This window comes from Lissotriton vulgaris, chromosome 2_1 (genome assembly GCF_964263255.1).
Source record: "Lissotriton vulgaris chromosome 2_1, aLisVul1.2, whole genome shotgun sequence".
Taxonomy (NCBI): Eukaryota; Metazoa; Chordata; class Amphibia; order Caudata; family Salamandridae; genus Lissotriton; species Lissotriton vulgaris.
Window position 1 is genome coordinate 719291128 of NC_141687.1, and position 16817 is coordinate 719307944.

The 16817-nt window shown below is 43.2% G+C and overlaps 1 protein-coding gene across 1 annotated transcript in view; it reads left to right on the forward strand.

Moving 5' to 3' along the window:
- Positions 1-16817, forward strand: part of C2_1H11orf16 (chromosome 2_1 C11orf16 homolog) — a 171762-nt gene that overhangs the window by 92632 nt on the left and 62313 nt on the right. Inside the window, exon 5 of the mRNA XM_086955992.1 lies at positions 1699-2385. Coding sequence (XP_086812118.1) covers positions 1699-2385 — 687 coding nt within the window. The remainder of the gene's footprint in view (positions 1-1698; positions 2386-16817) is intronic.

Consider the following 16817-nt stretch of genomic DNA (forward strand, 5'->3'; position numbering starts at 1 on the left):
AAAATCAAAACAAAGCGAAAGCGCTCAAAATGTTTTGCAAACTACGAATAAGACATTAAGATGTTCATGTCATAGCAATTGGTCACTGTACCAATCTAGACATATTTCGGCCTGCTTAAGGTTCAAACCACTGTGCACCTGGTTAATGGCTACAAAGTTGAGAAAATGGTAACTATGTCTAAATAAGCGGCATTTTTGTACCTGGCTTTATCTAACTCCATGGTGTTATCTAACACCAAGCCCTCCTTCACCAGACTTATTAATATATCTTTAAACAATGGAATTTTGGTGGTAGCCTGTATTTATCTAGCACAGACAAGAGTTCAAAGAACCTCCCAATCACCCTTGGGTGAAAGAGGAAAAGTGAGAGCAGCCTTTCAAAGCACTGTGTAAAAGGAACTGAACAAGACTCCTTATTACAACCGGAGTGACCTAAACTGTATCAGCAGATAGAAAAGTCCCTACAGATCCCATGGCTGGCATATGTGGCACATAGCTTGCTGCTGTCAATGGGGAGGCCGGATATGTTTGTTAACATCTCAAACACAACTCGTGCAGATGGAAAATGGGTTGAATCCGCACTCATGGACAAGCTCAGGTCAGAACGCGAGGATGTTGCTCTAACAAAACATTCTATGCGACACACGCTGTTGGTAAAAACAGTTAGTAGTATCGAACCTTATCTGACGTGTGATAAACCTCGCCATCATTGCCCATTGTTGACCCACTTTAGGTTAAATTTATTTCACCGACTGGTCCCTTTTAACCGGGGCTGTTTTAAACAATCAGATCTGCCCCCCTGTAACTGCGATAATATCTTGATTAATGACACATTACATGTGGTTATGTTCTGCCCAAAATGTAATTACCTGCGTCACAATTTTATATGCTCAATTTTATTACCTCTCAATTTTAAGCAAGTTAGGCCAGTCTTACTCTTCTTACAGCTGCTGAATTCCCCTTTTACCAGTTTTGTTCTTGTATCTTTTCTGGTGGGAGTTTTAAAATATGAATTGTCATGACACTGATATTTTGTATGTTGCGTTTAAATGGTTTGTCTTTTGTGATTTTATCCATAAAATTGAAAAAAGATTATGATAATGATGATAATGTATCAGCAATTTAACTAAAAATAGGAAGGTTCTGCTGATGTACCTCTTGGGAAGCACCCGCAGCTGCATTTTAATGATAATGTACAAATAAACGTTTTTGATAATTCTAAAGTAGACCATGCTAAGACTTCTGTAAGGTGTTGTTTTCTTTGAGGAAAACACATATTATGTATAGTGGTGTGCATAATTATAATGTCGGCAAAATAGATACTGCTTCACGAAAATGTGACATTTTATTTTACTTTGTACAATCACTCTGTTCGTGAAATTAATTTGCAATAAAATGCTTACATTGATATGATCCCACATAAAGTAAATTTCTGTTGCTTTGCCAGCAGAATACATTTAAGAAGCTCTGAAGAAGGTTTCAACTATTTTGCAAAAAAAACAAATAAGCAACCAGTCAACTTGCTATTGTCCTGTCTTGCACAACCTGTTAATGCTGCTCTTTTCTCCTACAGTTGTTATGAGAGTGATGACATTCGTAGTGCTCTTCCTTACAAGTTTATGCAGTGTGCATTACCTAATTATGGCATTGGTGTTTATGCCAACTATTTTTTTAACACACATTTACATTTTCTTGTAGTAACTGAGGATGAAGAAATCTCAGTCAGCTTTTGGAACGGTAAGAAAGCTAAAGTGCCATTGGGCGTGGCCATCTGGACTCCACCCACTGAATGGGAGAGGATTGTGAGGATGCTCCACTTTCCGTTGTCCAGTAGGCATCAGGAGTTCAAGGTACCTATGCCAAGCACTACCACTTATGTGCGGAAAGATCGCTTTACCAGTGCTCCCTTTCACGCGTGCCATGTAGACAGCCTCTACCGGCAGAGATGGCCATGTAGCTTTGTATCTTCTCACTGCAGCCATTCGCTCACTGGCTGCCATGCTCCAATGCATACTGGGTGTTCCTGCTGCTCACACTCCAAGTGCAACGATTGGTGGCCCCTGCCACCCACAACAACCATTCACATCAAAAACAACGGCGAAGCAGGGCCTGATGCCAGGCCTGTGCAACTGCACAAAGACCAAGAAAGGCCAAAAACCAAGCCTGTTGTTTCTTCTTCATCATCATCTGCTTCCTCTGCCTCATCTGATGATGACAGTGAGAGCGACAATGAGACTTGCTTAACGAGGAGTACAATGGTGGATAGTGCTGTCAACACAGATTACAGCCTTTGGGAAAAGCCTAGAGCTAAATCAGAAGATGGCAAAAGAGCAGATTGGAAATACTGGAAAAGAAGTCACCCTGAGCCTCATCACCGGAAGCCAGGTATTAGCCAGAAAAATATGAAGTTGATTTTAGTAAATGTCTTCAGTTTACGAAACCTGAGCAATTTAATGGCCACTGAATTTGTGATTTGTTAAGAAACAGACAAACATATTCCATAGTTCTTTGACATGGAAATTGAATGCACTTTCTACTTGCCGCATTCATCATGCTTTGCACTGAGCAGGATTGTGAACACACTGAAATGCTCTGATTCAACCCAGTGCAAGAGGACAGTGACGTAACCACAACCCTACCTTATGTTGTTCTCTGAGACATAATCCACATTCTTCGTCAATATGTTCAGTAAAAAGAGGAAACATCTCAGCTAAAAATAACATTTGATATCAAAGTGAAATGTTTTTCCTTTGGTTTAAAATATTTTCAAGTATAAGGAAAAATGTGAGCAAATACACAAAGGTCATGGTATCTATTAAACGTTTTTATGTAATGATATAAGCTAAAGCAGAAAGCATTAAAAGGTTTATGTTTCAACTGTGAAACCCCAACAACATTGATACTCTTCTTATTTACCTATAGGCCTTAGAAAAAATCATCAGTATCCACTCTGCCCAATTTCTAGGTATTTTGTTTTCACAGTAAAAATTCCAAAGCTCATAAAAATGGGGCAGGCACAAAAACATCATGCACTTGGTGCTCTAACTTAAGGCTTTGCCAGTCACCTCTGCTCCCAGTATGGTTTGCAGTGGTCAACAGTAGCGTCTGGTGACATTAGAAAGTGGTGAGGCGCAAACTGATTTGCATACTGCACCGTAGTGAGCAAGCACAGGGGGCGAGCCCGAACCCCATAAGGGGGGTTTGGGTGGGTTACAACCCCCTCCCCCCCGAGAAAATTTTGAAAAAAGAGAAGAAAAATTGTGCATTTTCAAGCAAATTTGAGAAAGCAAGAAGGTTAATAAAGCAATTGTGAAAGTGCAGTTATTACATTAATAGATGGCATAACATAGGTAGCTGCTTATTCTGTATAACCACAGAGCTTCATACATTCCGTCCTATTACGCTCAGGTGCTGAATTCAGACTATAAGACTTTCATGAAAATCTCAGCTCTAAGAGTAGAAGAAGTTACACAGCAGTTGGGAAACAGCCTTCACAAAGCATTGGGAACCACGCCATACCTTTACCACATTTCCATTAGAACGCATGTGACTATCACGCATGTCTTTCCACACAGATGAAAGTGTTTAGGTGAAACAAAATGTGAAACAAGAAGTTACACAGCAGTTGGGAAACAGCCTTCACAAAGCATTGGGAACCACGCCATACCTTTACCACATTTCCATTAGAACGCATGTGACTATCACGCATGTCTTTCCACACAGATGATAGTGTTTAGGTGAAACAAAATGTACTTGATCAGTAAAATCTGTGTAGTCTCCAAATAGAACAAACACTAGAAAACTTTTAAAAACAGAGATAACAATGCATTTCTGAGTATCCAACAAATACTGTGGGAAAAAACACAATGCTTCAATTCTTTCCTTGCAGTTTGCATGCAGCTCTCAGATGACAGTTAATAGCTCACTTTTGTATGTTAGGATGTTAACTTACAAACTACAAGTAACAAAAGGATCTCTGACAAAAGCAGTGACTCACCGACCGATTTACATCATGCACATGTTGTGATCTGCATCAGGTACAAGATAAGATTTAAAGGCCTGTTTACAGAGAGGCAGGACTCGGAAGGATCCAGTAAACAAGGAATGCCCACGAGAGAGATGTACTCAAGCTGGACAGCCCAAAGCAATTAAAACCAGATAATAGAAAGCAGGCAATTGTCAGTTACAAACTACAAAGACAATGGTAAGCAATAGGTGAATGAGTATGAAACAAACAATCATTCTTTCTGCAACACTTCTAAATATGTGGATTTTTGTGAATTAAAGGAGCTTTCAGGACTTTCATGGTAAGTAGAACATGTTCAGCCTCTTCCTAGATCTAACCACGACAGCGGGTTAGTAATTCACCCTGCTAAAACCGAGAATATATTTTCTGTTTCGAATTCAGTTAGAGCTGAGCTGCATCTTGGATTTGTTAACTAGTGTAATGCGAGGCACTCTGTGCTTCTGTCATCTATCGGGCACAGGCACAATTTGCCATCCAAGCTGTCGAGCCACACACAGGCCCCAACTCTGAGTCAAGCAGAGCAAAATTACTGAATGGATTTTCACTCAGCCTGATCCAGGATAGGTAGCTTTTTGCTCACTTCATCAGTGAGTGAGGGTGCCTGTTGAACTGACAGTTGTGTGTATTGCATCCCTGCTGACAGACTGGGGAAGCAGCACGTGGCAGGCAGCTAGAAACACACAGGGCAGAGTCTGCTGGGCTTGCCACTGCCCCCCACATGCCCTTGGGCCTCGGCTGCTGTTGCTACAATGCCATGGTAACCTCTAAGAGCGTCCCTGTCCTGTGTCCTGGTGGATCACATGCTCGTGCTGCAGACAGGGCAGTTAGAGTCAAACGGACCGTGCCTGTCAGAGAGCAGGTGTGCTGCTACCTGCAGGGGACCAGGACGGGGCCGGGGCTAGACCCCCTCCATCCCAGACTCCTGGTGGAGCTCAGGGCGAGGGGCTGCAACGCTGCCGGACTCAGATGCACTCAATCATAATTAATAAGGCCAGTCCGCTGCCGGATCGGCTGTGCCAGGGCTTATTGATCCAGCAGCGGAGGTTGCTGGAGAGGGGTCTATCTATTTATAGGCCTCAGAGGGGAAGTAAACAGGAGAATGGGGAATGGGGCGAGGCTCGTTTGCCTGGTGGCTGGTGGGAGGTGTAGTGGGGTGTCTCTTGTACGTGTGGTAGAGTCTAGTTCCCAGTAAAATGGGGCTTTGAACCAGTCCTGAGCAGTGCCGGCCCCAGGGCCGCAGCTGCAGTTGGTGCGGCAGGTGCAGTGGCACCAGAGCCAGATGCCTGACGGGGACTGCAGAACCTTGATTATTGCTGTGTATTATCATTCAAACAGCAGGGTGGAGCTGGAGCGGAAGCGACACGTCCTTCCTCAAACTGGGGGCCATGACACAGGCTACTATAATGGCTGCCATGTTCGTGCTTGCAGTTCACAATGTAGTGCCTCGGTTGTTCTCGAAGCACCCGCACTGCGATGGTCGAAGTGGGGGAAAAAATGATGATCGGTCCCCGTGAACATTTATATCCTGCTCAGAGCAGATGGTAAACGTATGCGTTAAACCCGCAGGGAATTTGGAATTTCGTTTGGGTTTAGTTTATGACCTGAAAATGGGACCCAGGTCGTAATTCCACATTCCGTGGAGTTTTGCGCGTATTTGCATGGTACAATTGTGCGGATTCTTTCACTCACTGTAACAGTAAATCGATCGAATGCAATTTTAGCATTACCTCTGTGACTCGTCCAAATAGGTTTTGGCCGGCAGGGTGGATGCGCTACAGAGTTCCTGCCAGAGCTGATGGTTCAGTGTGTTCCTGGCGGAATTTTTGCTTTTGTACCAGCACTTGATGTACGAACCTCGCCTTGCGTGAAGTTGCTTTGTTAATCCAAGCTCTAGGCGAATCTGTGCAGGCGAGGTATATGGCGGGAGATTTAACATTATTCTATATGCCTTTGCCATGGTGATATCCAGCAATGAAGCGTCCCTGCCTCTCAATACCTCGCTGCCGTATGTTACTGTTGATGGGATTTTTGATTGCGCAACGTGAAGAAGTGGGGCAAATATTGGTCCAGACAATTTTGTTTTGAAGGTCCTTAGCGTTGTCAATATCGCCATTCCTTTCCTCTTGATGGTTTTAAGCTTGGTCACAAATGGATGCAATGTATTCCCGAATCCCTCTGCCTTCCAGAAGCACTGTGCGTCTGACTACTGCCACCGCTGAAAGAAACACTCTCCATGCCTGTATTGTCACACTCTCCATGCCTGTATTGTCACACTCTCCATGCCTGTATTGTCACACTCTCCATGCCTGTATTGTCAGGATCGCAGCCTCCGTGAACAGCCTCATCAGCTTCGTGCCCAGAGATACAGACTTAAGCTAAGGTGAGCTTTACGTCCATCACCGGTGAGTTACCGCAATTCTAGGCAGCTATCCTGTTGCAGTGGTAGGGACAGGCGGCTTCCCACGGCGATCACGCAGCCGCCATCTTGCCTCTCGGCACTCTACCTTTCAATTCATTTTATCATAGTTGAATTCGCAAATGAGCTGTTTAGCACTGCAATATGAAAGTTAAAAAAAAACGTTCAAATTGCTATTCACATATTCGATGTTACTTATCATGATGAGTTTACTGCTGTACCTGTATGGTTATTCGAATAGCAGGAAGGGAGGCAGTTAAGCAAAACAAACAACTTACATTATTTCTAGAATGCTTCATGGCACAGCCAGTTTCTTGACCAAGGGCTCGTGCCACTTACCCTCATCTGCGTGAAGCTGCATAAGTGGCAAATGAAGGGGTCAGAGCAAATAAGGATCAAATGCAGGTGATAAGAAGAGAGACCAGGCCGCCACACATGTGATAAGGGTATGCCACAAACAAATCCTACTCCTTTTGCTAAGGAATCATGCTAACATGTTAGGTTGTGCGAAGTTGCAATGTATGTTCTCAATAATCTTTCAGTTTTCTAAAAACCATGTTAGGTAAAAACATGCACCAAAGTAAGTTTTTCTGAAAATAACCTCAGCAAAGCACACATGTTCAGTTGGAGAAGTTTCTCACAAAATTGTTTGCAGAAAAATTCTTTCACAAAAGAACTTAGCTAAGCTTTTTCCCGCAGCTAATTTAGGTTTACTAATGTGGCAAAGTTAGCAACTTTGTCTAGTTGTGCTGTATGTCAACTTTGCAAAACTTTACCAGCGAAATCTATAACAATTCCTTAAAGTTATAAGAGTTCATTCAATTCACTACATGAATTGGTGTAAATCCTGGGAACTTTGAAATTTGATTTTTAGGCAGTTGAGCTTCATTTAGTTAAGAATGAGCAACACGAACCTAAGGAGACACAATCTCAGAAAACGGGATGTTTTGGTAAGGGGGTGGGGGGTTGCAACTGTAAGAGTAATAGGCGTCATGCTGTACTGCTGTTTTACACATTTTTACATTAGACGTATGTAGAATTTTAGACAGAGAGGAATCAGTTTGCTAAGAACTACACACTGTTTTAGTCATGTGCAGAAGTTGGGTTAAAGGGCAGGTCTCATAGGTCCAAGTGCAGCAATTTCACTTCTAGATATAATAACCCTTAGATTTTGGCAAAAAACATTCATCATTTTTTTAAAACAATCACACATCAGGCATAACACTTGAAACCCTGAGTAGATGACCCTGTACAGTCAGCTAGAGATAGTAGATGTCCCTTTAATGTGAGCTTTGCTCAGAGCACTGAAGCATTTAGCACATGACATGAAGTAAAAAATATAGGTGCATTGGAGGGCATTTACACATGCACAGAAGGTTCCGTTTTTCATTAGTGGGAACATATCCAGCCCAGCAGCATATATCAACAAAATAGTAACCCGGCCACTGATTTGTTTAGGTTGTATCTTGAGGAAACCAAGCGAATAAACGTGAGAACATAAATTTGGAAACCAGATTTGTTTTTACTTGAACTGTAGATAACTTCAAATTATTGTATGTGTGTCTTAAGGGGCAGCATCTTAATTGGATGGTCACATCCCTAACTCTGGCTCCATTTCAAGAATCTGCTATCTGTATTGATGCTACCAAACATCTGCTTTTCAGAAGGATGTAAAAAGGGCTTACTTCCACAAGAAAACGAGACGTCAGAAAACAAAATATAATATTTCCTAAATGCATCCATTATGCTACTGTAGTTTTTAGAATTTGTGCACTGAACTAAGACAGGGATAGAAAGGATGTAAGCTGTGAGTGTTGAGCCTGTCTTGTAAATCTGGAATGCAGTGATGGTGAGGAGCAAGGAGTGGATACAGTGGTAAGGAATACATTCACTGTTACTGCTCCTGGAAATAAATTAATGACTAGTCAGCTTGTGGTGTTTTATGGAAAAATATCTCCCAAATATCACAATACAAAGTGCAGATAGGTTTATGATTAAAATCCTAGTTACACCTTGCATCATTGGCATGGGTTTCCCCTTTATTTTTTTGCCTTTGCTTGCTGTGTTTTTGCTGTGTGTTGGATTTTGTTTTTGGTCTAGATGCTTTGGGCACCTTGCCACTGCCGTTCAGTGCCAAAGTGCAGGTGCTCCCTCTGCAAATTGTTGTCATGGATTAGTGTTTCCATAATTGGCTTATTTGGTTTACCTTTAAGCCCCTAGTACAGTCACTGTGTGGGCCCAAGGACTGTAAACCAGATGCTGGAGCTTGCCCCCTATTCAAGAGGTCTCAGGAACAGCAAAGACCTCACCATCCTTCCTAGCACCGTCTCTGAAACCACTGGTTTCAGTCGCTGCTGAAGAAAAAGGCAACCAACTCTGTCACCGAGTCCATCGCAGGATTCCCTGTGCTGAAGGCCTTGCAGAAGGCACCGCCACTTTTTGCACTGCATCCTTGGTCTCACCAACGTCATCTGTACGATTGTCACTGAGCCACTGCTTACACAGCATCCTGTGGGCTCCGCACTGCCTCATCTCACCCTGCCTGGACAGCACCGACACCGTCGCTGCCCTACCCGAACATTGACTGGCTCAGTCGCCTACACCCCAACCTGCCAACACCGCATCGAGCATCTCATCACCCGGCACTGTAAGCCTTGGTCTCACCGACGCTGTCTGTATGATCGTCACCGAGCAGCTGCCTGCACCGCATCCTGCACCAATTCCATCTTTGCAATGTTACTGCGACGGTTGCCCTGACTGACTTGCATCTATGTGTTGGGGTACAACGAAAAAGGTACTGTTTTTGAGTCTGATGACGTTTTAGCTGACCCGTACCAACGCGGTTGACTGGACTTGTTAGACTCTGTCGTTTTCAGCATCGCAAGTAGCCCTGGACGGACCTACCGACTCGGTAGAACTGTGTCTTGCCACTATTTTTGCATTTTAAAGGTTATCTTGCAAAGTAACAACTTTTTCAGTGTTGTATGTTGGATTTTTGTCGTATTTGGTCTTGTTGGTTTAGATAAAATTTTGCTTATTTTTCTAAACTGGTGTGATGTCCATTTGTAGTGTTTTCCCTGTATACTCCTGTATGCATGCTCAACTTCTTTACACACTGCCTCTGAGATAAGCTTGTCTGCTTGTGCCAAGCTACCAAGGTGGTGAGCAGGGGTTATTTTGGAAGTGTACCCATCTTACCCACACTAGGAAGAAGGATCCCTACTTGGACAAAGGTGCAAACCATTGCCAACGAGAGACCCTCCATTTCTAACAATCCTAATGCATCATTAGCCAACCAACTAGCAACAAAATAGGGCAATTTACATGGTATCCTTATCCTCTTCCGTGCTCATGACGAGCTCAGCTCGTCATGAGGCAAGGTGGCGCTGTGCTCATGACGAGCTGAGCTCATCATGTTGCGTGTTTATCTAGGGTCCTGATCGATACTGTGACCTTATGCCCCTATTCGGCTATAAATCCATTTTATTCCCCATATTGGCATAACCGTTCAAGTGCGATATTCAGAAAGTCATCTCTGACCTCACACGAACAGAGCCACGTTCAAGGATATCTCTCTCTGCCACTTCCTTTGCGACCAATTAGTGCAATGACAGAGCAGAAGTCACTATCTGATATTCCTAGATTAACACTCCGAGTTCTTCAACAAGATAAAAACTCAGCAAACTGGGAAATCCCCTTTGCTTTGTTTTGATTAGTAATAGAACTCTAATGAGCAACTGATAGCTATCACTTCCTAGTGATATCTTTAATTGACGTCTTATGTCCAGCAAACTTGCGTCAAACCCGGCACCTGTCAGGTATAAATACTACCAACGTTGCCTTAAGCAATTGTGGTCGAGAGCTGTTGTGCACCCTGTTGTGCATACCGTTGCTGTTGCCGAGCACTGTAGCACTCTGTCGCTGCAGCCTGCTATCCCTGTGGTGGTGAAGCTACTGATACCATTATCGCTGCTAAAGCGCGAACGATGGTGCAGTACGCTTAGGAGCCGAACAGACGTCCCTCTGCGAAGAGCCTAGCAGATCCAGCTGCCCGCGGACGCTGTCCCCCGCCTCCTCCTCTCGACGCGCTGAAGAAGAGCCGCTGCCTTTCTCGTGCAGAGAAATCCAGCTCCGGCGTTTCCGGTTTACCCTCGCGGGTGACAGGGATATCGAGCTTCCCCTGAAGGAGATACCAAACCTCCATCATTCTATTCAGAGGTATGGTGCTGACTAAACCCTTAAATGAGAATTCTTGAAACAAACCTTGGCAAAACCAACTTAACTTAAAGCTACTTACTTACTCCCCTTCCACGTGTTAGGCTTAGGTCAGGCACACTGGGGTAGGCTTAGTTAGAAGCACCAGTTGAGTATTTTAGCCTATTGTATATATGACTGTATATATGTTTTATTACTTTTAAACCATTGTATGGCTAAGAAACCATATCAATGATTTTACAGTATTATTTCGCAATCCTTATCTTACTGTACGTACTTTTTATCATAACAAGTCTTGCAATTGTGGCAATACATTTCTCTTGTACGAGAAGAAAGACTGTTCAATAAATGTTAATCCTTTATTGACAAACGCCCTTCTCTCTATTCTCTACATCTCGTGAAAGTAAACTGCACTAGACTGACTGAGTGAAATACATGTCTATTGTTTCACACGACCCTAGAGATTGACTCTTGATCCGAGGAGCAAAGTTGTCATGTTGCACGGTTGTTGGAAAACTGAATCCCTTCTTGTCTGTGCCAAGGAAGCTGATCACTTCCCATGCAGAGAAGAAAGTTTCCAGTGACCTCTGAGCTAGTTGGTAACACACCCAATTAAGTTTAGCATAGTCAGTGGAGGCCTGGAATATCCGCAGTTCCACGTCGATACTACTGTTTATGTTATTCCAATGCGCAGGGCCTAGTGGGAAACTAGGAACTACACTACATGGCGCCCAACGTTTGGTAAGGCGATAAACTAACGCAAGACGTTAGAGTAACTCAGTCGTGCATATTTCACACAGACCCCTTTCTCCCATAAATACTCCAATAGACGTCTGGAGTGGGTGAAAGGTTAAAATCCGCCCGACCTTAGTAGGAAGAGATTCCTATGTAAAGCTCTGGTTTATTCAACGTTGAAGGATACAGTGTTCCAAAATATTGTGCACCTAATCTTTGTCTCCTTGGAGACCTACTCTGCAAACTTCGCATTTTTACAAATGTCGGTAGAAAATAACGGAACCTCTGGGGCCGCAGTAGATGCGACTCAGCAAGGTCCCGAACAAGCAGACCCGGATGCTATCGACATCCCGGTCCACTTAAGAAGATCTATAACTTTAAAACTTATAGAAAACGGACTGACACCTCAAGGTGGTACAGTAATTTTCGTGATAGAGGCTCACGAGTATCGGCAGACAGAGGTATTCTATTCATGGATAAACTTTCCAGCGGTAAACGCTAGAACAAAAGAGTTTCACTATTACAAAATAGAGAAACCTCCGGAAGAGTACGCTCCTTTTGAGGGGATTGAAATTCCACTTAAATTTCAAGAGCACTTGCTCTGGTTTAATGGCGCCCTAAAACACAATGATCACATAACTAGGCTCGGTCCTCTAGGTAGACCAGGAGCCACGTGGCCGGTTCTAGCCAGCTACACACCACATCCTGACATTGCAAGAATGTCTAAGGAAGAGCTGTTAGCACAGCTCAAAACACTAATAAAAATACATAGGCAATTAGTCCAATATGTAATGCGGACTGCAACAGTCCAGCCAGCTGTTAATTCACACCAGCTGACCCCTCACCAGGGGAACACAAATAAAATTACACCACAGAACATACAATCATGTCTTGGTAAAACACCCGTAAAACGGGAACAAATTCCTTTCTGGTTAGCACAGAAAATCACTCAAATAGAGGCAGTATTTCCTGATACTACCCCTATTGAGAAACACAGAATCTTGACCATCTGCCTTCCTATGGGAATCGCACCACACGTGGAGGACTGTGACACTTGGGGTACAGTCTTTGCTTCCATTTATACAAAAACACACGGTGTTCCATCTATGGCGGTAATACCAGAAGTGCTAAAACAGATTCAAAATGAATTCGGTCCAGAGCCCGCTTTAAATCTAGGTATGAAATTACTGAAAGACTTCAAGCAGGTCTCGGCTATATTATTAGCCAACATAAAAGGAGAAGCAGCATCTGTGGCGATTCGCCAGAAGGTGAGGGAAACAGATATAAAAGATCCTGTTGAGCTTGCAAAAATCATAGAAAAATGCTATGAAGAATTAGGTAGAGACAGCTTGGGCGGGAAACCGGTAAAGCCCCAACTGCTCGAAAGTCCTGAAAAATTATTTATTAAAAATAATTTAAACACTCCTAAAAAGAGCTGGGATGGAAATAAACAATCCACTCCCAAGGAAAAAGTTTTCCAGTCCAGAGGAAGGTCTCCTCGACGGAGGGAAAGAACTCCGACTCGAGAACGCCAGTCTCCCCAGAGGGAGCCCTCTGAGAAAAGATATACCTTAGAAATAGGGATAATCTGAAAAAACCTGATAGATATCAAAGTATTGATACACGTCCCTCTTGATCTTCTCCACAGAATTCGGAAAGAAGAGGACGGTCAGACCCAGGAGAGCACACCAAGTCCAAAGACAAGGAACCTGCTCAAAATAAGAAATCTCAATTTCAGAAAAAGAAGGTAGCCAGTATTAGAGTAATCAACCATGCCGAGAATACTGAGGACACAGTTGAAAAACGGGGAGTGGGAATTGACAATGTTGGACAGTGCAGCAGAAATCAGTATAGCGCGCAAGATCTTGATGAGTCATCTGGAGACAGTGGACACGAATGAATACATTCAGGGTGAAACTGCCGACACCAGACTTAGCGAGCCCCATAAAATATACGAAATAACATTGCGTATAGAGGGTGATAAGACTAGGAAAATTAAGGGTCTATTTTGGGATAAGCTCTCAAAAGGCTATGATATTCTGTTAGCTGAAAAAGATTGGCCCCCAGAGTTTGTCAGGGAGTGCCCTCGTGGCGAAGAAGTGATTATGCCTGCCTTCTCGAATCACATTCCGATTCACAAAAAATATACATATGCAAGGAAATGGGCAGTAGCCCAGGCACCTGCATTATATAAAAATCATGTAGGATGGGATGAGGACTCTCCTCCTCACAAAATCCAACTAAAAAGTGAACCAACTGCCCAAAGGCAGTATCCCATAAAGCAAGAAGCTAAAAAACAGGTCAGGGAGATCTTAGATCAACTTGAGTACCAGGGGGTGATTGAAACATGCACCTCTCAAATGAACAATCCTTTGTTTCCTGTCTCCAAGCCAGACAATTCATATCGTCTAGTTTTGGACTACAGACATCTTAATACATGTTGTAAAACATTTGCAGTACAAAACTCGCATAGTACAGCCCTAATGAATAATATAGTTAGGAAAAAATATAAAACGACATTAGACATATCTAATGGTTTCTTTTGTCAAAATATTGCACCAGAAAGCAGATATTTGACCGCTTTCTCCGCATTTGGGTCGCAGAAAAAATTCTGTCGACTCCCACAGGGGTTCAAGAACAGCCCAGGACTATTCTCAGCTAGGGTAACAGAGTTACTACAAATCTATGATGATGAGGCATTATCTTACGTAGATGATATCTATCTCACAGACGACGACTTGGATACTCACTTGAAAAGAGTGAACACCATTATACTTGGGTTCGCAACAGAGGGTTACAAATTCAACTTTAAAAAGTCTCGAATTGCCCATCTGACAGTACTATTCTTAGGGTACGAATTATCAAGTGAAGGGAAAAGCCTAGCGGACAACTTCTTAGAGAAGTGCGCTGTACTCCAAGCTCCAAAAACGCTGAAGAATTTACAATCGATTCTAGGTTTTCTGAATTTCGGAAGAACTTACATTCTAAATTACGCAGAGAGGGTTAAACCTCTCTACGAACTAATTAAACCTGATTTTAAACAAATCAATTGGACTCAAAAACACACAGATATTTTGAGATCACTGCAAACAGACATGTTAGCAAAAACAAAATTAGATACACGTGACAACACACGTGATCTTGTAATCCGAGTCATCCCAGGAAGATGCGGATTCACATACCTAACCTCTAATGAGGGAGAAAAGGTACCAATTTCAATTAAATCTCACTTGTACACACAAGCAGAAAAAACATTCAGTCACACAGAAAGAACTATGATCGCAGTGCAAATCGCATTAGCAAATGAACGAGAACTAGCACACGGCAAAAGGATTAACATCCTCACAGCAGAATCCGCCTTCGAAGCGCTATTCAGCCCAGTAAACCTGCCTACAGTGTCACTGGATCCGAAATGGATACAGTGCATAGATTGTCTAGGAGCGGAAGACGTGAAATACTATTTCGCCCCACAATACGAAGAACTGAATGATTTAGAGTATGAAGAAGAATATCCTCTGCCAATCGAAATTCTGCCTCTCCCATAATATGCCTGTATAATCTATACAGATAGCTCTGTACAGCATTTCAACGTAGAGAGAAAATCCTACGATACAGCATGTGCGATCATTAAATGTCGTTGGCTGTGCGGTAAAATCAGACCGAAAGTAACAAAAACCGAATCAGTAAAGTACTGTTCGGTTCAGAGAACTGAAATTAGATGTTTAAAGATGGCGCTTGAAAATGCAGAACGTGAATTCCCGACACTTATCGTGTGCGATTCTCATTTTTGCGTCAACTCTTACAATAACAAACTGCAGAGTTGGATTGAAAACGACTACAAAGATGACACAGGTGCCACAATAAAGCATAAATTGCTCTGGAACGAGGTAGCTCTTTTAAGTAAAGAACTACAAAAGACTCACGTGATTCACGCACAGAGTCTTCAACGTGATGGCGTTCACGTTGCAGGGAATTCATTGGCTAATACAGCCACCGCGGAAGCAACTAAAGCGGCTTCCGTAGCCACAAAAAAGCGTACAGATAAATATATTGACGGGGAAACCATGCTGGCAGTAAAAACGACCGTAAAAGGCGACTGTGCAGCACTACCCGTAAACTATCCACTCAATTATGCATACATAATCGATGCAAACTCCGTTCCTTTTGCTCGAATCCCTGGAGTGGGGGACAGAGTAATTCCAAACACGAACAGGAGAATATTTTTAATAGCAGACGCACATATGGGTTTGGGTCTGAGACACCAAACAATTAAGGTTTCTCTGACTGAATTACAATCAGTATACTGGTGGCCGGGAATGAGTGTAGAACACCAAATATATGCAAACAACTGTGAAAACTGCAATAGGGATCGCAGTAGTGAACCATGCTACCGGTTACCGATCAGAAACAGCGTAACGCTGCCTGCACCCCAACCTGCGTCCTATTAATCAGTTAAGGCTAAACACACTTAGAAAATGAGGCCCCAAGCGCTCGGCTGACGCTAGAACGGTTATAAAAGATTTGCGAGTCTTTATCGGCACATACGCAATTACCACGTTCCATTCTGACCAGGGTCCTGCTTTCAGCTCTCGAGCCTATAAGGAGGCCATGGCCAGCATGGGAATTGGGTTGCGGCATTCTTGTCCGTCGCACCCCGAAGGGAATAGTGTGGTAGAAAGAAAAAACCGTGACATAAAGTAATCTATAACAGCGAAGGTATTAGGTTCAGGCGCTGGGTGGGTCAAACATTTAACAAGTGTCCAGACTAGTCTTAATAACATGCCAAGAAATTCTCTAAAAGGTTTCAGCCCATACGAACTATTGTTCGGAATTAGAATGCGAGTTCAGGACCTCGATAGTCAGATGTCAGTGGTACAAGAAGAAACAACGCACTTTGATGTAAAGGATCGTTTGGCTGTTTTACAGGAACTGAACGAAACAAGAAAATCCTTAAGCAACACAAAGTTAAAGCAACAGCCACCTACCACTGACGAGGCACCACCAGCAACAGCCCCAGCAAGGTCTGTCTGGATTCCAAAGATTGGGGATCTAGTCAGAGAAAAGATCGCGGTTAAGAAGGAATTTGGGCCTTCTTACAGAAAAGCAGTACCTGTCTTGGCAGTCACCGGAACAAGATCAGTTGTGCTACCGCCCCTTGCTGGTAAAAAGGAGAACAGAGTCGTGTCTATCGATCTGGTAAAACCACAAGCATGTGGCCTATAATCAACAGTAGGCCCAGTGGACTCCCAAGAAATAACAGAATACCCAAACTTGCAACAATCCAAGAGGTTCAAACTGAAAGACTCATCACATTCGATCAGCCTGCAGTGCACAATGAAGGACTATGCAATAATGCCATGGAACTCGTGCCTCTTGAAACACAGATTGAAACAGTTCGTCAAGATACAACACCAGTCTACACTA